The 21,986-nt window shown below is 43.0% G+C and overlaps 1 protein-coding gene across 1 annotated transcript in view; it reads left to right on the top strand.

The window, feature by feature from the left end:
- The window catches only part of CDHR3 (cadherin related family member 3), a gene marked incomplete at its 5' end in the record, with an annotated part of 104,345 nt that extends 90,069 nt beyond the window's left edge, over positions 1-14,276 (top strand). Inside the window, 3 exons of the mRNA XM_027838885.1 lie at positions 1,957-1,988; positions 8,706-8,754; positions 13,499-14,276. Of these exons, the coding sequence (XP_027694686.1) occupies positions 1,957-1,988; positions 8,706-8,754; positions 13,499-13,878 (461 nt within the window). The remainder of the gene's footprint in view (positions 1-1,956; positions 1,989-8,705; positions 8,755-13,498) is intronic.
- Positions 14,277-21,986: the final 7,710 nt, after the last annotated feature.

Here is a 21,986-nt window from a genome sequence, read left to right as displayed (position 1 = left end):
TCCTTTTATAACTGGAAATGTGAAGTAACTTTTTTAAGGAAGAAAATTTCATCTGAGTAAGACTGTGATCGAAAGGTAATTGTCCGGGCGCAATGGAAAGAGTGCTGGATTTAGAGTCAAAGAACCTGGATTCAAATCCTAGCACTGCTACTTATTACCTGTGTGACCTTGGGGAAGTCACGTTATCTCTAATGGGCTTTGGTTTACTCAACCACAAACAAAATAAGGAGGTTGAATTAGATGACCTTGAAGATTCCAGATGAATTCAATGGGGATAATATTTTGACTTTATAGCTTCCATCTTGATAGGGTATGTTCAGTATGGCCCCAACTTATGACTTCCTTGAGCTGTTGAATAATAGTAGAGGAAGAGTGGAGGTAGAGAGTGGAAAGACATTTTCAAGTTCCTGAAGGAGATACCTACTTTAATCAATCAAAACAACAAATAGCACATTTATGGAGCATCTTGTGTTCCCTTTACTTATTGAGCGTGCAATACTGCAATCTGCTGGGTAAGATGTCCCTTAAAGAAGAAAAAAGGATCAGAAATTGAGAGTTAGAAGGGACCTTAGAAATGTGATTTGAACTCAGGTCTTCCTGACTCCAGGTCTAGCACTCCATTCACTGTACCATCACATCGTCCTCATCATATAGTTCAACCCCTCATTTTTAACTCAGGCCCAGAGATGTTAGAAAACTTGCCCTGCATCACAGAGATCATAAGTAACAGAGCTGGTATGTGAACCAAGCTCCTCTGAGTCTGAAGCCCACCCTCTTTTTTATGCCTCTTGCGCACTTGAAAACAAATTCTCTTCCCTTTTCCCATCCATTTTTGATGAGTTATACATAGACAGTGTACTTGGGGGCCAAGTTTGAAGGAGGATAGCTCCTACTTTCCTTACATAACTCAAAATAAAAAATAATTTTGAGGGAAAATAACTTCTTAAGATTTGTTAGTAGGTAAGAAGTAAATAAGAAGGCAAATGAAAACAATATTCTTTATTCAACTTTTCAATTTCTCCATTGGAGTCCTCTCTTTCTGTGGCTCAGCATTCTTCTCTCCCCTTCCTCATATGTTTCTAGGGGATTCCTACACGTAGAGGACTAGGCCTGTTGAAAATGGGTACACAAAAGCAGGTCAAAGGGCAAAGGGTGCAGGAGAGAGAGAGAGAGAGAGAGAGAGAGAGAGAGAGAGAGAGAGAGAGAGAGAGAGAGAGAGAGAGAGAGAGAGAATGAGAATTTGGAGTCAGAAAATGCAACTTTGAATCTTGGCTCTGCTGCTCACTGACTCTGTGACTGTGGGCAAAGCCCTTTCTCTGCCTCACTTTCCTAATTTATAAAATGATGAGGTGGGACTCCATAACCTCTAAGATCCATTTTAAACCCAGAATTTTTATGGTCTAAGATTCCAGTCTCCTTTGCTTCATGAGATGGAAATCTGAAGTGGGTGGTAAGGAAAATATCATAAATTTAGGACATTAGGGGTCATGGAATCCAACCCCATCATTTTATAGATGAGGAAACTGAGATCCAGAGAAACGACTTGCCCAGAGTCACAGAATAAGCAAGTATCTGAGGTGGGATTCAAACTCAGTTCTTGCTGACCCAAATCCTGCCCTTTATCCACTGTTCCCAGCATGACTGGGGAATTCATTAACCTGATTCATCCTTCTTAGTTTTGACCTATTAAAAAGCCTTGTAAATAACCCAAACACCCACTTGCCCTCCCCCACAACTGGTACTGCCAGTGTGCCAGACAGAATAAGGGGAAAATATGGATTTCATTTCCAGGAAGGATGGCAGGCTGCTAAAACATTTCCATGAGCTGATAAATTCTTTGCTATGTTTGCAACACTGAGCTGGAAGCCTGCTTAAGGGAACCCCACTGTGGGAGGTGGGGTTTTAAAGGGAGGCAGGAGTAGGCAACTTGACTTTCATCTGTCTTCTTCCCTGCAGAAACCAAGAAGGCAAAGAGAGAAGTTGTACTGGTAAGTGTGGCCAGTCATTGAATGAATCCCGTTAGAGGATGTTGTTTTCTCCCCTTTCTCCCCAAACCAGCCTTTCCGAATTATCCTCTGGGGGTGTTTGTTATTCAGTGAGATTCTTGTACTTGGCCACTGGAACAGATTGCTGTGTGACGAGCTCTTGATAGAATTGGTTCCCTCCACTGAACATGTCTTGTGATATATTTGCAGAAGAACTGGATTTCATAAATATTGAATAGTGGTGTTTATTATCTCCATCAGCCCTCCAGGAGAGTAAGTGGGATGGGGGAATGATGTTTAAAGATCACAACTCCACTTCAGCACTTCCAAAGACTCTATTTCTCTGCTCTCCCAGAACATTATAGAAAGGGAAGGTGGGAAGGGTATGAGGCTAGGTGTCAGGAGACCTGAATTCTAGTCCCAGTTCTGGCCGTGAACTTAGCCTCTCAGGGTCTGTTTCCTCATCTATAAAATTGGCAGAGGTCAAAAGAAGTGGGGCTAAAGGGCTGAGTTTTGAGTCAAGAAACTTAGGTTCCAAGCACAGCTCTGCCACTAAAAAAGTTGTGTGACTTTGGATAGGTCACTTGGTTGTCCCTTTCCTCATCTATAAAATGAGGGCAATAATGCCTGTCTCACTTTCCTTATAGGGATGATGTAGGAATCTTATGAGAGACTGCAAATGAAAGGGACTTTAAAAAGCTTACAAGGGTAGGAGGGAGAGAAAATCAATTTTGTTCATTGAAAAAAATGAAAATAAATTTAAAAATGAAAAGTTTAAAGGATTATGAGAATAAGAGATCATGGGAGAGCAAAACAGGTTATGTTTATCTCTTCCTGTCTTAAATTCCCCAAATGAGAAGTGAGGGATTAAAATATGATAGTAATGAAATATCTTGTCTTGACCCCTACCTCTTGTTTAGGATGATAAACAGGATATATTTATTCTGATCCAGGAGCCATGAAATCTTTGGGTGAAATGCACGCTTATGAAGTCCAAAGCATTATCACTAAGTGTCCTAGGTATTTTACCATCCCTAACATAATTTTTTTTTGTCAGAACCTATGATTTTATATATGTGGAGAACTCCTTGTATGGGAATTCCTTCCACCAATGCAAATCAGCAAATCCTCTACCTTATAGTCAGAAAATGACCTGGACACTGAGCAGTTCTGTGATTTGCCTAAGGTTACACAGGTAGGATGTGTCAGAGATAGTATTTGAACCCTAAATTTCCTGACTCCAAGTCCAGTCCTCCATACCATCCTGTATATGCTAGGCCTCTAGATATCATAATCCAAAAGAATTTATTAAAAATATGGAGCCCTTGCTCTCTAAGAACTTAAAGTTTAAGGCTCTTTGCTAATGCCAAAAGAAAACTGTCTTTAGTCATTTAATACCTTCCCAGGCACATAAGAAATTGAAAAATTATCCTTTTCATCAAATGATTAAAATTTAAATAATGTTCACTGCCTATCCCCTCTGAGCCCACGGTCAGTGTTGGCTCAAAGGGCAGGTAGAGTAGTTGGTCATCTCCCTGGTAAAATTTGACCCCTCTAAGGTCCCAGTAAAGGCCCTACCTACATACTCATCACTTTGCTATAGAATATAATATTCCTGCCATTGTCTCCCCCATCAGACTATGGGCTCCTTGAGAGCAAGATCTGGGTTTGTCTTGTTTTATTTTGCTTTTATGTCTTTCTTTGTATCCCCAGTGCCTGGCACATTTTGTTGTTGTTCAGTCGTTTCAGTCATGTCCAATTTTTCATGACCCTGTAGGAGGTTTTCTTGGTAAAGATACTGGAGTGGTTTGCCATTTCCTTCTCCAGTTCATTTTACAGATGAGGAACCTGAGGCAAACAGGGTTAAATGATTTGCCCAGGACCACATAGCTAGCAAGCGTCTGAAGCTGAATTTGAACTCAGGTCTTCCTGACTCTCGGCTCATCACTCTATCCACTTTGCCACCTAGCTGACTGGTTATTACTTCAGAAAGGAGGAATCAGAACCTTCAGGAGCATGGGGCATGGAAGTTTTTGAAGGGCGTGGTGTAGGTATGAACACAGGAATAGTGAAGGGAAAGCAAGTCCATTGAGAAGTACCTTCCGAGAACCTGAGAGGCTGCATGAGAACACTGAAGACCTGATACAAAGAGAGGCCAGGAGAAGAGACGGGAGCCTGTGGAAATCAATCTTGGCCTCCACTGTCTTGCCTAAAGTAATCTCTGTCTAGGAGAGATGGCAGAGGAAGGAAGGAGGGATGGAAGGAAGGAAGGGCAGGAGGGAGGAAGGAAGGAAGGAGGGAAGGAAGGAAGGAGGGAAGGAAGGAGGGAAGGAAGGAAGGAGGGATGCAAGGAAAGAAGGAAGGGAAGGAGGAAGGGAGGGAAGAAGGGGGGGAGGAAGGAAGGAAGGGAGGGAGGGAGAAGGGAGGGAGAAAGGAAGGAAGGAAGGAAAGAAGGGAGGGAGGGATGAAGCAAGGAAGGGATAAAGGGAGGAAAGGAGGGAAGAAGGAAGGAAGGGAGGAAGGAAGGGAGGAGGGAAGGAAGCAAGGGAAGGAGGAAGGATGGAAAGAGGGAAGAAGAGAGGCAGGGAGGGAAGGAGGAAGGAAGGAAAGAAGGAAGAAAGGAAGAAGGGGAGGGAGGGAGGATAGAGGGACAAAGGAAGAAAGGAAGGAAGGATTGATTGAGTGAGCAATCATTTAAGAGCTTACTATATGCCAGGCACTGTGCTAAGCTCTAGGTATCCAAATACAAGCAAGACAGGATTTTCACTGCATGTAGGAAAAAAAGAAAATGTGAGGACAAGGCATAGTGTTCAGAATGGAGTCAGTTACCCCAGGGTGCTCCTTCCTGTCCAGATTGTATTCCGTACTGGGTAGTATATTTCAGGAAAGACATTGACAATCTAGAATTCATCTCAATAGGTGGCAGGTAGGATGGTGAGAATGCTGAAAGCTATGCGGTGCCAAGATCAGTTGAAGGAACTTGAGATGTAGACCTTGGAGAAGAGCAGCCTGGGGGCGGGAGGTGGGGAGGGGGGCGGCATAATCGGTATCTTCCAGAATCTGAAGGCTGTCACAGGGCTGAGGGATTAGAATGCTCAGCTTGGCCCCAGAGAACAGAACTAGGAGCAAAGGGCAGGTGGTGGGTGGGGGGTGGGATCAGTTGTCATGAGACAGAATTAAGCTGCATATAAGGAAATACTTCTCCCCACCAAAATCAGAACTATCCCAAAGTGGAATGTGCTATTTCAGGAAAGACTCCATTTCCCTTCACTAATGATCTTCAAGCAGAGGCTGGTTGACCATTGCCAGGAAAGCTGTAAACGGGCTTGGGGCCCAGGTCCCTTCCAATTCTGAGCTTTTGTGATCTCTGCAAAGGCTGTGAAGCCGTGGGGGTGGGGGAAGCACAGCCACCGCGTCCCTGCTCGTCTTTCACGGTTGGGTTGGCTATGTCACAGTAACTCTGAGAAAGAAGGGCTGGGAGATAAATGAAACGGGGAATGGCAGCGCAAAGGCTGAGGAGGCAGATGGGTGGCAGCTGCCTCAGTGTGCATGCCTAAGCAGTCAGACTGGCCAGAGGGTGAGCCAGCTGCTGCCCACCTGGCTGTCTCTGTGTGCAGCAAAGGGCAGAAGAATTGTACAGCACACGGAGGGCCCCCTCTCACTCCCCTGGGCCAAAGGGGCACTTACCCACACCAGCCTGGCTGAAACCTGAGGATCTGGCAGGATACTGACTAGGGACCTGTTAGTCAGTGATGTCAAGGAACAGGAGGAGTAAATACATAATCGTTGCTAATGGTAGTATTAATAATGATGATGATGATAGCTAACATTTGGACATTGCTTTAAGGTTTGCAAAGTATTTCATGTATATTATCTCATTTGATCCTCACAACCACCTAGTGAAATAGGTGCTACTATTATCCCCATTTTACAGATGAGAAAACTGAGGCTAAGAGTGGTTAGGTGACTTGCTCAGGGTCTGAGGCAGGCTTTGAACTCAAATCTGTTTAAACTCAACACTCCATCCACTATACCATGTTCTATGTGGAAGGAGCAGTGAGGAAAAGATCAGGGTCCTGAGGGATGGAGAAACAGGGTCCTATCACGTTACCTGTAAGGAAACATGGGTGCAGGAGTAGGGGATGTTGGAGGAAGGCATTTTTGGTAGCCAAAGGACCTTTCCCTGGGCTTCCAGACTCTCTTCAAGAGACAGTAGGTTTAAAAAAAAAAAAAGGCTAACTGACTGACCATATTTCAGCTGGACTTCTCTATCTAGTGCTTTTGAAAGAATAAAGGCCAGTTCCAGGAGGTCTCAACTCAACCATGTACTTGGTGACCTTGGGCCAGTCATTTCACCTGTTTGGTTTTGTGGTCCCCTTATGGTAAGCTGGTGAATTGGTGATCTCTAAAAGTCCCTTCTAGCTCTAATATTCTGTGGTCCTGCATTCTTAGGATTATCATCTTAGACCTAGAACGGACTTTGGAGGTCATTAAGTCTACCCCTTCATTTTACAGATGAAAAAATTTAGGCCCAGGGACATTAAATGGTACGCCCAAGGTTGCACAGATCATAACTGAAGGAGTTGGGATCCGAATTCAAGTCCCTACACTCCAAGTCAAGGGCTCATTCTACCCTATCAAGCTGTCTCCTGACTGGTGAATGCCCAATAACTATTAGTCTATCAGTCTATTAGTTTAATCAACAAGGCTCCATTGCCTGTGACCAACTGACAAATGGGATATGACTTTAACTCTTTCTTACATGACCGGTTCTAGAAGATAAGCCATCCAGGCTCTTTTTGCATAGGCATCCAGAGTACAGGCCATGGAATCAGGAGACCTGAGTTCAAATCCTGATACAACTACTGCTGGGCAGCTATGTGGTACTTTAGGGTAGAGTGTCAGGTCTAGAGTCAGGAAGATTCATCTTCCTGAGTTCAAATCTGGCCTTAGACATGTAATAGCTGTGTAACCTTGGGCAAGTCACTTAACCCTGTTTGCCTCAGTTTCCTCATCTGTAAAATGAGCTGGTGAAGGAAATGGCAAACTACACCAGTATCTTTGCCAAGAAGACCCCAAATAAGGTCAAAAAGAGTCAGACACAACTGATACAACAACCCAACACCAACACTACTACGACTATACACTACCACTACACACACTATTATTTATTAGATGTGTACTCCTCATCCACCCTCTCCTCCCAACAAGTCACTTCACCTATCTGTGCCTCAGTTTCCCCAACTATAAAATGTCAACAATAATACTTGAGCTACCTACATCACAAAGTTGTAGGAAGGAAGGCAGTTCAAAAACTTTCAAATGCTATAGAAATAGTCGTTATTATCGGCCTTTGGCGTGAATTAGCACCTAGCACTAGCCCCTACCATGCGGAACCCCTTCTCCAATATCCTGAAAGCATGGTTGTTCAGCCTCTGTTTGAATAACTCCAGTGATGGATAACTCATTGCTTCATGAAGCAGTCTGTTTCATTTTTTGGTCAGCTCTAATTATTAAGAATTTCTCCTTTACGTTGAGCCAAAAATCTGTCTCTAACTTCTACCTCTTGAACCTGCTTCTGTCTGCTGGACCTGAGCAGAATAAATTTAATCCCCCATTCACCAGGAAACTCTTCAAAACGTGGAAGTCAGCTCTTTTGTCTCCGCCAAGTCTTCTCTAGGCCAACTATCTCTATCTCCCCAGTTCCCTCCTCATGTGACACTGTCAATCACTCCGTCAATCAACATTTATTAAGTCTCTACTATGTGCCCGGCACTGTGCTAAGTGATTGGGATACAAAGAAAGGTAAAAGATAGCCCCCTGCTCTGAAGGAGCTGTCTAATGTTGTTTTTGAAACCCTTTACCATCCTCGTTACCCTCCTCTGAATGTGCCTTGGCTTGTCAAAGTGCCCAGAACTGAACGCATTATTCCAGGCATGGTCTGACTAGGGGAAAATACAGTAGGATTATTGTCTCCCTTGATCTGAATACTTCTTTTCCAAACTCTAAAAGCTGGGACTAGAGAGCTTCCTTCTGCATAGGCCTTTTTAAATCTTAGCCAGCTGTGGGGCCATATGGAATGCATGGAGGGTGGCACGCGCCACAGGCCGGGGCCCCTGGAGAAGATTGTCGGTATTGGTTTAAGTGGTATTAAATGGGATAGAAAGTCCATTGAATTCTTTGTCAGGAGAACTTGATAGCTGTGTAATGTTGGGGAAGTCACTTAACATCTCTGGGCCTCAGCGTGTTTAAAAAAAAAAAAGGTAGTGGGGGTGAACTGAACTAGATGCTTTCAATGTTCCTTCCAACTCAAATAGGCTAATTATTCTTCAAGCACAGCGCTGCTTGGCATCAGATGTCTAAGAACTGCTTTTCTTCCCTTGTAGTCTATCAGGCACCCCTCCTCTGTTCTGATTCTACCCCCCTCCCTACAGGGAGCTCCTAGGCCCTTTGCCCAGAGGAGGTGACCCTCTGTGATTGCCTATTCGAAGTCACTTAGTCTGTCAGACGTGATTGCTTCTCGACTGAGCATTGGGCAGGCCCACAGAAGTCTCTGTGGCTTTTTCCTGATGGAGCCCAGTCGCTGAGCATTCAGCAGGCGGAGGTACCATGTGGTTTGGCTGCCAAACTCACCCAGGTTTGAATTTCTCAAAGTAATGACAGCCTTCTCTTGGGTCAGCGCCTGGCTTTGTTTCACCTTGTGGCTCTCTGTCTCCTTAGGAAATGACCAAGATTAACACTGTCTTCGATGGAGAAGCCCTAGACCCAGGTAATATAAATGGAAAATACCATTTTAAAAGGAGATAGTACCATTATTGATCAATGAGGTGGAAGCACAGCAAGCCTCCATTTTCCCCCCACATTGTTTGTTGTTCCTGACCTGCTGTTTTCAAAGAGAATATTTGATTTTCCATGTGGGCCCCACTTGGCTGATTTGTAAAATACAGGGCAGTATGGCCTATAGCACATTGAACTTAGAGTCATAAGACCTGAGTTCAAATCTCAGATTCAACACTTGCTCCCTGTTTGGTGCTGGGCAAGTGACTTTATTTCTCTGGGCCTCAGTTTTCTCATCTGTAAAATGGGAAATAATAATACTAATAATTATACTACTACTAATAATACTTCATAGGATAATGATGAGAAAAACACTTTGTAAGCCTTAATACATTATTATAATAATAGCCAACATTTGCAAAGTACTTTAAGGATTTGGCAAGTTATGTCTCATTTGAAAGCCATCTAGGTGACCCAGTGATTAGACTTCTAGACTTGAAGTTAGGTAGACTTGAATTTGAATCCGATCTCAGCAGCTCCCTAACTCTGTGACCCTGGGCAAGTCCCATACTCTCTGTTTGTCTCCATTTTCTCAGCTTTAAAACAGGGATGATAACAGCACCTACCTCATAGGTAGCATCAAATGGAATATTCAAATTGATCAAGGGGATCAAATATTTGTAAAGCACTTAGCACATTGCCTGGCACATAGTAGGTACTATATAAATACTTTCTCTCTCTCTCTCTCTCTCTCAAAGGTACTGCAGGTCAGGATATGATAAGGTATATGTGGTGTCCCAAAAGTCTTAGTTCAGTTTAAAGCTAATAGCTAAAGTTATTTTTAATTGTTCTTTATTTATTTACTTAATTTATTAATGTATTTTAATTTTAAAAGCTATTTTAATAACTTAAGCTATTAAAGCTTAAAACTGTTCTAACACTTTTGTAACATCTTGTGTAAAATTTTCCAAGGCATTCCATGCCCACACAGGTCCAATACTAGGGTGATGATGGCGTCTCCATAAGATTATAGGATTTAGAACTTGAAATTCAATTCAACATTTATTAAGTGCTTATTATGTTCACTGTTTTGAGGTACTTGAGATAAAGACAAAAATGGAATCATCCCTGTCCTCCGGGAGCTAGATTCAGAGGAATTGTAGGATGAAAAGAGTACTTAAAAACTAGGGGAATCTGGAAAGGCTTCATCCAGGAAGTGGTACTTAGGTTATTGAGCTAAACTTGAAGGAAAGGCAGAGAAATGGGAGGCCTGCACATGTGATTCAGGGGAGCCGCTAGCAGGTTATTTTGGCTGGAATGTAGACTAGATGAAGGGCAGTAATAAGTCTGGAAAGAGAGGTGGTAAGACAGATTGTGTATGACTTTAAATGTCAGGTTGAGAAGTCTGTTTTCCCCCTAGGGGCAATAGAGAGTTACTGGAAAAAAAAAAAAACAACTGTTTTAGGAATATTAATCTTGGCCGTTGAATAATCAATAGGAGAGGAGAAAAGGCTGGCCACAAGAAGGCCAATCTGAAGGCTATTGCAATAGTCCAGACCAGGGGTAGGGAACCTGCGGCCTCGAGGCCACATGCAGCCCTCTAGGTCCTCAAGTGCGGCCCTTTGACTGAATCTGATTCAGGGCCACACTTAAGGACCTAGAGGGCTGCACGGCCTCGAGGCTGCAGGTTCCCCACTCCTGGTCCAGACAGAACCTTAGCAATCACTTATTCCAACCCTCAGCCTACCGCATGGCCTCATACCACTGCCATTTTGCTGATGAGGAAATTTAGACTCAGGTTAAAGAAGTAACTTGCCTATAAATACTCAGCTACCCAACGTCTTGGCTAGTTTTCAGGTAAGCTCAGCCAATAGAAGGTGAGGTCCTTGAAGCTGGGGACTGTTTCTTTTTGTCTTTACCTAAAAGCAGTACTTCGCACATAGTAGGAACTTCATAAATGCTTGCTTGTTTGATTGATAAAGTAAAAAAAAAAAAACAAAAACCTTATTTTTTTTCTCCCTTCTTCTCCCAAGAAATAAGCCACCTACTGAGGATGGTGTCCCCGAGAACACATTTTTTTCCCCACATGGTTACAGAATGACTCCATTTTTCCCATTGGGTAGATGGTGGAGGTATAGGTAAAATGCAGCGGTCAGTGTATGAGGGTTTCCAGATAGCACAGCCCAGAATTTCTTTGGATAGGAAAGATAAATGAAAGGTAAAGCCAGTCTCCCTGAGCTCACATAACCTCCCTGAAGTCAGCCACCAGATTTAGCTCCTTTACACACATTCCTGCCACTTACAAAGGCTCAATTATAGATGGGAATAAAGGGAAGGAAACCAAATTCAGGAGGCAAGTGTCTTGGCTCCTGGCCACCTTCATATGCAAAATGCTTCAGTCCTTCTCTGAAGGAGAATGGCTCCTCTCCAGCAAGAGGCTGCAGTTGGAATTAAATTTCCCTCTATTATTAGGTACTTGTTACCATAATGTGCCCATATTAGCATAAGTGCTGGAGGAATCCAGAGCAGACAGCCTTGGAGGTTTCAGGGAAATGACACCAGCAGAGTCTCCCCTGACCCTACCGTATCCCTAGAGAGATCCGTGGTCCAGGAAATAGACACATTCAGGCTGGAGACAGAGGTGCCCCGTGTGTAGATGTATCTATGATAAAGAATGAAATCTGGGAGCCAGCTGGAATACCAAGAGCAGACAAACCTTGGGGGAAGGGGGAACATTATGAGAATGCCAGTCCTATGACTTTAGGGTTTAGAGAGGTCATGTAGTCTAGCTTCCAAGAACCCAAGGTTCAGAGGATGTGACTTGCCCAGTGGCGACAGACAGAGACGACAGAATTCAAACCTGTTCTCCTGGCACCAAAAGAAGTGCTCCTGTATCGTACCTTGGAAATAAGATCTTAACTTGTATCACATCTTTTCACCTGGGTGTAGAACTTTTTGTGCAATGCTCACACACACATACACACACACACACACACACACACACACACACACACACACACACACAACCCGCCCCGTGCTTTTTAGAGTCAGGGGACCTGCACTTAAATCCTGCCTCAGTCATTTACTTCCCAGGTGTCCTTAGGCAAGGCTTCTCTGATTCTCAGTTTCCTCATCTGTGAAATGAGAGAGAGTTGGTCTATATGGCCTTTAAGGCCCCTTCTATCTCTAAATTTATGATCACGGTCCCATAGATATACTGTAGTTGTCCTTCAGTCATTTTCCAATCGTGTCAGACTCTTCACGATCCCATTTGGGGTTTTCTTGGCAAAGATACTGCAGTGGTTTGTCATTTTCTTCTCCAGTTCATTTTACAGATGAGGAAACTGAGGCAAACAGGATTAAGTGACTTGCCCAGGGTCACACAGCTAGTAAGCGTCTGAGTCCGGATTTGAAATCAGGAAGATGAGTCTTGCTGACTCCAGACACAGTCCTCTGCCCTCACTGACATGTATACACACACATATAACAATTTATTTTCTTGGTGCCTTCTTTACACTAGTGATGAAGACTCTCTCTCTTTAAAAACACAAACAAACTGGGAAATAATAGGGTTCCCACTAAAAATGGAATCTGAATTATCCCAAGTCCATATTAAATTCAAGATTTCAAACACTCTTTTCACTGTGTAATCAAAATGGCATGGAATAAGGAGTTTTCACTTGGGGTCCATGGATCCCCAAGGGGTCTAGGGATAAACTGTAGGGGCCAGGGGTGAGTGGGCTGGAGCTGGGTCAGACTGGCTCAGAAGAACTGTGTGTTAAATTTTCCATGTGAACCTTTACACCTTGGAAATTGGCAAATGGTATCAATTAGGGCTTGACTTATTTTTTAAGAAGGTAATGGAGAAAATGTTAATAACATGAAATTTAAAAGGGTCATGCATTTTTGGAGAGCTGGTTGTTAAATATTTACCAGTACTCCCTTTATAGAGAATCTGTGAACTTGGATGGAGAAAAAAATTATGTCTCTATTTTTTCACTGTTGGTTTCCTTTGTAATCCTGTGTCTTTTGTTTTACGCATTTAAAAACAGTAAGATGATAAGACGTCTCCAAAGGCCTGATGGAAAATGCTATCCACATCCAAAGAAAGAACTATGGAGTTTGAATGTAGATCGAAGCATACTATTTGCTATTTTTTTCTTCTGTTGACTTTTGTTTCCTCTTTCTGGTGGTTCCTCCTATTGGTTCTAATTCTTACTTACAACATCACTAATGTGAAAATGTTTAATAGGAATGTATATGTATGGCCTATATCAGATTCGTGTCATCTTGGGGAGGGAGGTGGGGAGGGAAGGGAGAGAAAAATTTAAAACTCAAAAGCTTATGGAAGTGATTGTTGATAATTCATAGTAAATTAATTTTAAAAAAGTCTAAAAAAAAATAAGATGAGAAGGTGACCATAGACTTTGTCAAACTGCCAAAGGGGGTCCTTGACACAAAAAAAGGTTAAGAACCTCCGCTCAAAATCAGTTCACAAACTGAACTGTTCACACAGCCAGTGACTGAATCATAGGCTATTCATTTCATTGCTTTTACTGCCTGTGCTGTCTAAGTTGTGTAATCTTTGGAAGGGACAGGTTAACTAGACTTTTATGGGCCAGTAAATGGCCCCTGCTTATCTGCAAGGCTGTTTTATATCATTCAGTCATTCAGAGCTTCTGCTTTGCTTCTTTTGAGAAGAAATAGGCCTAACTGTTGCTCTCTTTTTCTTCTAGTTACTGGCAAAATATATGAATTCAACTCAAAATCTGGTGCCAGAAGGTGGAAAAACCCATCACTCCAAATTTGGTCAGGAGAGAAAGACTTGAGTGAACAAGGAGCTGTTTGGACTGTGGCAAATGGAGGTGAAGGGATGAACCCCCTGGAAGGGACCAACAAGGAAACAGATGGAAAGACTGGGAAAATGGAAGCTGATGACATCAGTGTGGGACTCAAGAGTGATGAAGGGAAGATGGAATCATCACAAAGCCTAGGTACCTCTAGAGTTCAGAAATCCAGAGAAGGAATAATGAGACAGGGGTCTTCCCCAGTCCTCCTAGGCAGGGCTTCCCCCAAAATATACCCCCATTCTCCAGTGAAAACCACTGGGAAGTAAGTTACATCGTGGTGTTTGTGGCTATGGTAACCAAGCATCTCAGATTTTCTGAGATAGCCTCCAATGTCCCAAAAAACCCCAAAACAACAACAAAAGCCAGTGTATTTAATGAAACTTTGCAAAAGGAATATACTTTGTTGGACCATGTGTTCCAGCTGAGGGGTGGGAAAAATCACCATGGTATTTAGGACTTGCAGAATAGGAAACTGATCTTGCTCAGAGGGATAGATCCTTATCCTAAAACCTTGGCTAAAGGAGAAAGAGAGGTGAGATAGAGTGTCTAGGGGTCTTCAACAAGATGTTTTCCCTACTCCTAAAACAAATAGATATGTGTCTGTGTAGATCATGAGATAACTCTGTAGAAAGTCCAACTCAGTTTAACAAACATTTGTTAAGCAATAGGGCAGATAGATAAGTGGAGTAGTGGATAGAGCACTAGATTTGGTATCAGGAAGACCCGAATTCAAATCCAGCTTTAGATATTTACCAGCTGTTGCATCCCTGGGCAAGTCACTTAACCTCTATTTGCCTCAGTTTCATCTGTAAAATGGGATAATAATAGCACTTACCTCCCAGGATCAAATGAGATAATATTTGTAAAATGTTTAGCATAGTGCCTGGCACATTATAAGCTCTATATAAATGTTAGCTAGTAGTAAGCAGTAGTAGTAGTAGTAGTAGTAGTAGTAGTAGTAGTAGTAGTAGTGGTGGTGGTAGTAGTAGTAGTAGTAGCAGTATGCGCAATGGGCAGCTAGGTGGTACAGTGAATAGAGTACCAGGCCTAGAGTCAGGAAAACTCTTCCTGGGTTCAAATCTGGCCTCAGACACTTACTAGCTGTATGACCCTGAGCAAATGACTTAACCCAGTTTGCCTCAGTTTCCTCATCTGTAAAATGAGCCGGAGAAGGAAATGACAAACCACTCCAGTATCTTTGCCAAGAAAACCCCAAATGAGGTCACAAAGAGTTGGACACAACCAAACAACAACAACTGATTACATGTAAAGGAAGGTACTGTGTTAGGCACTGGGAATATAAGGGACAAAAATAAAACAGTCCCTGCCTCCAAGGAGCTTATTAGGGGACATAGGTACACTAAGCAAATAAAAATTATACTCAAAATAATTTCAAAACATAGAACTCACTAACCATTCTGGGGAATAGAGAAAGGCCTCCTTTAGGAGTGTCTGAGCTGTACTTTGATGGAGAATAGGGATTCTAAGAGGTGAAGAGGGAATGCCTTTCAGGTCTGATGTAGGGCGGGGCGGGGGTGGGGATAGCCTGGGCAAAGGATGGAGCAGGAGATGGAATGTCATGTACCCCTCTTTATACTTAACAACAACAGCAACAAGGGTTTTTAAACCTCACCAAATTTCATCTAGCCCATCTGTGCTTTTCCTCTGCAACTCTTTGTTTCATTGGGAACATTGGAGCGCTGACTCAAGGCACAGTATGAAACCTACCTCAGCCAGCTAACACAGACTTTCACCTGTCAATCCGAGTGATGAACCTAAAATAAACAGCATAGAATGAAAGGGAGAGGAAGCTTGAAAATGTGCAGTCAGCTGAGGCCTCACCTAAGCCCTGAGTGTGCCCCCCTTCTCTCTCTCCTCCTAACCCCCATTATCCACAGTTAGAGACAGATAACTAACTGAGGGAACCAGTTCAACCCTATAACATCCACAGCCCCTCCTGTTACCCTCAGTCAGGGTAACATCACCAGAAACTCTGATCTGCCTGCCTGAAATCGGAGAATGGATCTTGACTTTTCTCTGTGCAAATGTAGTGACAGTATTTGTCTCCATTAAAGTGAAATGCTTTTTTAAAATTAATTAATTTATTTTTAGTTTTCAATATTCACTTCCATAAGCTTTTGAGTTTTAAATTTTCTCCCCTCCCTCCTCCCTCCCCAAGATGATATGCAATCTGATATAGCTCTACATATACACTCCTATTAAACATATTTTCACCAATAGGAGGAACCACGAGAAAGAAGAAACAAAATGAAACAGAAGGAAAAAAAGAGCAAATAGTATGCTTCGATCTGCATGCAAACTCCATAGATCTTTCTCTGGATATAGATAGCATTTTCCATCATGAGTCGTTTGGAGATGTCTTAGATCCTTGCATTGATAAAGCTTTTGATAGAGCTCAGTCTATCAAAGTTAGTCATCGTACAACGTGGCTGTTAACTGTGTACAATGTTCTCCTGGTTCTGCTCATTTCACTCAGCATCAGTCCATACAATTCTTTCCAGGTTTTTCTGAAGTCCACCTGCTCATCATTTCTTAGAGCACAACAGTATTCCATTACATTCATACACCACAACTTGTTCAGCCATTCCCCAATTAATGGGCATCCCCTCAATTTCCAATTATTTGCTACCACAGAAAGAGCTGCTATAAATATTTTTGTACATGTGGGTCCTTTTCCCATTTGTATGATCTCTTTAGGATACAGTCCTAGAAGAGCTATTGCTGGGTCAAATGGTATGCTCATTTTTATAGCCCTTTGGGCATAGTTCAAATTGCTTTCCAAAATGGTTGGATCAGAGTGGAATACTTTTAAAATCTTTCTGTGCATGTACATGTTTCTCCCACTAGAATGTAAACTCCTTGAAGGCAGGGGCTGTTTCATGTTTGTCTTTGTATTGACAGTGCCTGACACGAACTAGTTGCTTGATAAATGCTTTTTTGATTGATTGATTGATTGATTGATCAATTGACTGATAGACTCATTCCTTCACTCTCTGACCCAGGTCAGGAGTGGTTTATTTAATTCAGGTGAGAGCCAGGAAACTTCCCTCCAATCCATTAAAAGTTTGCAAAAGAAAGCAAACTGACTCATTTGTCTAGGTTGGAGTGAGCGATTGGACAGCCAAAATGGCTGGTCACCCAGTTGGACGTCCTGCTAGTTCTCTGTCTGTGTGCTTGTGACTGAAATGCTTTGCTCTGAAGCTCTCAGCCTCCATTTAAATAAAATAAGATTAAGAGAAAACTGAAGAGTGACTTAATAACTGTTTGTAGACCCATTAAGGATTATTAAACAGAGGATGGTGAGCAGCTGTTCTTCCATCACCACCGATGGCGGGCACAAGAGGGAACTGTGTTTAATGATCACAGAAGAGATTTAGTTAGGCTTAGGAGGAACTTCCTGATGGGCAAGATAGACATTCAAATCAGTGAAGGGATCACCGTCTTTGATGATTTTTAGCGATGTCCTGGAGCAGCTGGTTGGTGCAATCGATAGAGTGGCCTGAGTCAGGAAGATTCCTCTTCCTGAATTCAAATCTGAACTTTCACACTTTCTAGCTGTGTGACCCTGGACAAGTCACTTGACCCTGTTTGCCTCAGTTTCCTCATCTGTCAAATAAGAAGGAAATGGCAAACCACTATAGTATCTTTGCCAAGAAAGCCCCAAATGGGGTTACAGAGAGTCGGACACAACTGAAAAATCACTTAATAACAACAACGGTATCTTGGAAGCCTGGAGTTTTGATGAAGCTGTGCTCCTTAGGGAATCTGAGAGGTCATGTTAATAGGTCAACAAACAGATGACAACTACTAGAAAGAAGAGTCTCTCTTTTTTTGGCGTATTTAGGTCAGAATACCTCGAAGTGAGACGTAATGGATAGAGAACAGGTTTTGGAGTTATAGAATTATAGATTTAGAACTGGAAGGGCCCATAAAAGCCATCTCATCCAATCTCCTCATTTTATAGATGAGGAAACTGAGGCCCAGAGAAACTCAGTGACTTGCCCAAGGACACAGAGAATAAGTGACCGGGGCAGGATTTAGATACAGGCCCTCTGACTCCATCCAGTGCTATTCTGTAGCACGTACCAGACCTGGGTTCAAGTCCTATCTCTGACACATGTTGTCTGTGTGACCCTTAGTAAATCACTTAACCTTTCAGTTAATTTTTTTAATCCATTTAATTTTCAGGTCCTATCCACCAATATCCTGTCTCCTCCTTACTACCTTTCTCCCTGAATCTCCTGATAAGTGCTAGAAAGGTGGCCTTTGCTCTTTTCCACCCATTTTAGACAAAGACTCTCTCCTGTCTAATGACCTTGGACTTGGGCTGGAAAGTGGGGTATCTTTGCCTCACCCCCATTAGTCCATCCTTGAGAAGGACCCAACAGGATCATCAATCTAGAGCCAGAAGGGACCTCGGAAGTTATCTATTCCAACCTCCTCATTTTACAGGTGAGGAAACTGAGGCCCAGGGCAGTTAAGTCATTTCCCCCAGGCACCCAGATGGTAAACATCAGAAGAAGGATTTGAATCCAGACTCTGATTCCAGAGTTAATGCTCTTTCCAGGGTTCTTTATTTCTTCTTCCCAGGCTTCCATCCAGTTAAAAGGTAGCATTGCCTGTCACAATCATAACAAGCAATTCTAGCACCCACAGAACACATCTCACAACATTCTACAGCAAGCTCAGTTGAGAAGAATTTGAAGAGAGACATTAAACTTTAGAACATAAGATGCCATGATACCCCATGGAGGGTGAGAGAGATCCAGGGATGCCAAGAGACTATCCCTGGGCAAGAAGCCCTGGCAGAGAGGAATCAGACCACGGACAAGAGTAACTGGAATAGAGTTGCTAGTGGGGGAGAGGAAGTGGAAGGGTGGCAAATGAAAGAAGCCAACCATTTGCTATTGCAGTTTCCTGTTTTCAGAAATTATTCTTGCTAAGCTCATTTGTTTCTAAAGGAGTAAGAGAATAAGTGAAGTCAGCACCTTCCAACTTTCAGTGCCTGGGGAAAAGCCTAGCCCCAGACTAGTAGTGTCTGGGTTTTCCATTTCAATGGACCAAAAGCCCAACCTCCACCTTGAAACCTTGGGTCTGGGTAGGCTTAGTACGGCTAAGCCCTGCGTATCTGAAGCCCCAGGCTGACCCCTAGTGGCTACTTCCCTTTTCTCTGCAGCATCTCTAGAGGTCCTAGAGATCCTGAACCTATGACCGACAGCACTGACAGGCCAGATGATATGGGGTTCGATGCCGAAAGCCAAGGTCATACCATATCCTGTATTGCCAACATGAGGATGCCTGCCCATGCTGGGTGATACCCAGCTACAGAGATTTGTTTATTTTTCACCCCCCCAATAGATCTTTGGGGTCCAACACTCTACCTCCTTTTATATTTTAGTTTACTTTCCAACTGGATTAGTATGCCAATCAGACCTGTCAGATCCTCAGGTGCATGGTGACTGCTAGGTGGTCTTAGAATTTGCCACTGAACTTAAACCGTAAAGTCTCTGCCAAGGCTACCTCCTCTCAATGCAAAATAATTCTCAGATGTCTGAATTCATTCGTGTACTCTGGCATGGGCCTCATTTCCTGCCTGATGCTTTGGCATCAAAGCTTCAGCCTTCCTGTGAGTGTATGCAAGCTTCTCTCAGTACTCAGCTTCAGAGGGCTGGTGATTATCCAGCAAAATACCACCTTTTTCTACCAAGGGTATGGTGTCTGCTCCAATTTGTGGATAACACAAGCTACCTGGGCTTGTTCATCTGTAAATATGGGGAACTGTACCCAGAACACTATCCCAGAAAGGACAGGGTCTCCTGTTGCCCCTGGAAAATGGGACACATCGGGGGGAGATGATTATTGGCTACTGTGGGAGTGCCAAGATTGGGGAGGCAGGCAATGTAGTGGTGTGCTGGTAAATGATTAACAACCACTCCTCTAAAAGGGGAGAAAATGTACCTACAACACACTTTTAAGTTTAATCTTCATTATTAGTATTTTTTCCATCACTTTCTTAACTCTACTAGGGGTGGGGAACCTGCAGGCTTGAGGCCACCTATGACCTTCTAGGTCCTTGGGTACGGCCTTTTGACTGAGTCTAAGTTTTACAGAACAAATTCTTTTATTAAGGGGATTTTTTTCTGTGAAGTTTGGATTCAGTCAAAGGGCCCACTTAAGGACCTAGAGGACCACGTGTGGTCTCGAGGCCTCAGGTTCCCCACCCCTGCTCTAGACAATCGACAAAACAATAAATCGAGTCCTGATTTATAAATCAGTGTTTGCTAAGATTTCCAAGGTATAAATGTTCACACTGAAAGTTTAACAATCAGCTGTCCGCCAGGCTAAGCTGGCTCCATCACACCCCTGATCACCAGGAAATCCTGTTGCTCCCCTTACCTCTCCAAGCCCTCCAACCCCTCCAAAGACCAAGATGGCGGTGAGAGAATTGCCTCCAAAATAGTGCTGTCACATTATTGTCATGCACACCTGTGCCCTGGGCCATCCTGTGCTCTCTACCCAGAAGCCCACAGGCAATCTCATTTCAAATAGAACCAGCAGATTATTACTGAGAATGTCACACTCACACTTCCTCTTCCCATCCCAAATTACAACTACTGAAAACATGCTTATGCTCAGCTCTTCCCTAATAGTATTGCTTTCCTCTCACTCTCATTCCCTCAAATAGCCAGAAGGTTCTCCTTTCTTGTTTCCTTAATATCGATTCCTAGTTTGCGCTTTCCATTTCCAGTCCCTTAAACTCAGTCCAGATGCTACAGTTTGATTTTCTTAAATAAGGACTGGACCTGTGATTGCACTGATAGAGAGAAGCCCCAAATGAGGAAATCTGCCACTTCTGGTCAGAACCCTTTGGGAAACTTGTAGTGACTTGCCCAGGGTCACCTAGCTAGTATGAGTCAAAGACAGGACTTGAACCCAGGTCTTTCTGGTTCCAGTACCAGCTCTCATTCTACTATGCCATGATGTTAATGATAGCCCTATACCATGCAGGTAGATATATCCTATGCAAGCTCTGGAGCACATCTTATTCTCATTTTTCCTTTTTGGCCACAACCTCCCCAACTTCTAATAAAAGGGACATCAGAGATCATATCGTACAACTCCTTCATTTTACAGATGAAGAAACTGAGGATCTGAGAAGAGAATTTGTTTAAAGTCACGTAGCTATTAATATCAGAGCCAGAATTCAAACCTGGGTCTCCTGGCCGAAAGTTTAGTCCTTTTCCAAATACATCACATTCTACTGGATGTGAGAGAATTTAGGGGTTCAGAGACCAGGTCTAAAATTCATCAGCTTTGGGGGAGGGGGAAGGGAGAAGTTGTCTGGGTAAGGTGAGGTCAGTATCAAAGTCATTGTCTTCTAAGAGATTTTCCCACATTTCTCTACTTAAGGCCTTCCTTAGTTGTGCTGGACTTTATCAAATCCTCTGTTTACTCCTCAGATTCATTACTATCTTAAAATTGGGACAGCTTGCTTAGGGAAAAGAAATGGGGAGGGGAGTATGTATTAGATACCATTTATGAACAGTTTTAACCTTGACATTGAAATGTGAAGTTAAGCTGTACACAGTGCTCGGTAGGAAGCAGCATATAAATATTATTCTCCATTGCCAAAATACTTGTGATTCACAAATAAAGCTTGGCAAATATCACCTTAGGTCCTTGACAACCCATTCCTTTCTCATCTGTGGCTTTGTTGTTTGCCTTTTGGAATTATTTAATACATTTTATGACAGGAAGATCAGGAGAGCCTAAACGTGATCACTATTGAACGTCAACATTTCCAAAGTGTGTGCTCATTCTCTAAGCAACTGGCAGGTAATTATAAAGTGGTCTGCCATTCTCCTCTCTGTTGAGTGGACTCTCAATTGTTGTACAGCCTCACTGACCCTGGGCACGTCAGTCAATTTCTTAGTCTACACCTCAGTCAAATTCTTGATTCTTCATAATCTCTCTCTCTCTCTCTCTCTCTCTCTCTCTCTCTCAAAAATGAGGGAAAACAACCTGGAATGTCCTTCCTAAAGAACAATATAGAAAATTATGGCTGTGAAGTATAATAACTCTTCCCAGAGGCAAGGGGATGGACTGGGTAGCAGGTAGAAAGCCCTCCCAGGGCCGATGATTTTTCCCACAGTAAGTGCCCAGATGATTGTGCTGATTGACAAATAGGAAGTTATCAGGGCTAATTAGTACTTGTATCTTAGAGAAAGTGCAATGTTTTAGGCTATTAATACTTTGAATTGGTATCACACCTTTCATCCCAAGACCTTCAGTGGACTTTCCAAACAAGGGCCTTCACACCCAGGAACATTCAATGGGGAGGGTGAGTTGAGGG

Source organism: Vombatus ursinus, unplaced genomic scaffold, assembly GCF_900497805.2.
Source record: "Vombatus ursinus unplaced genomic scaffold, bare-nosed wombat genome assembly UNPS02014830.1, whole genome shotgun sequence".
Lineage (NCBI taxonomy): Eukaryota > Metazoa > Chordata > Mammalia > Diprotodontia > Vombatidae > Vombatus > Vombatus ursinus.
Note: the sequence above shows the minus strand (reverse complement) of the source record. Positions and strands in the feature narration are given on the sequence as shown.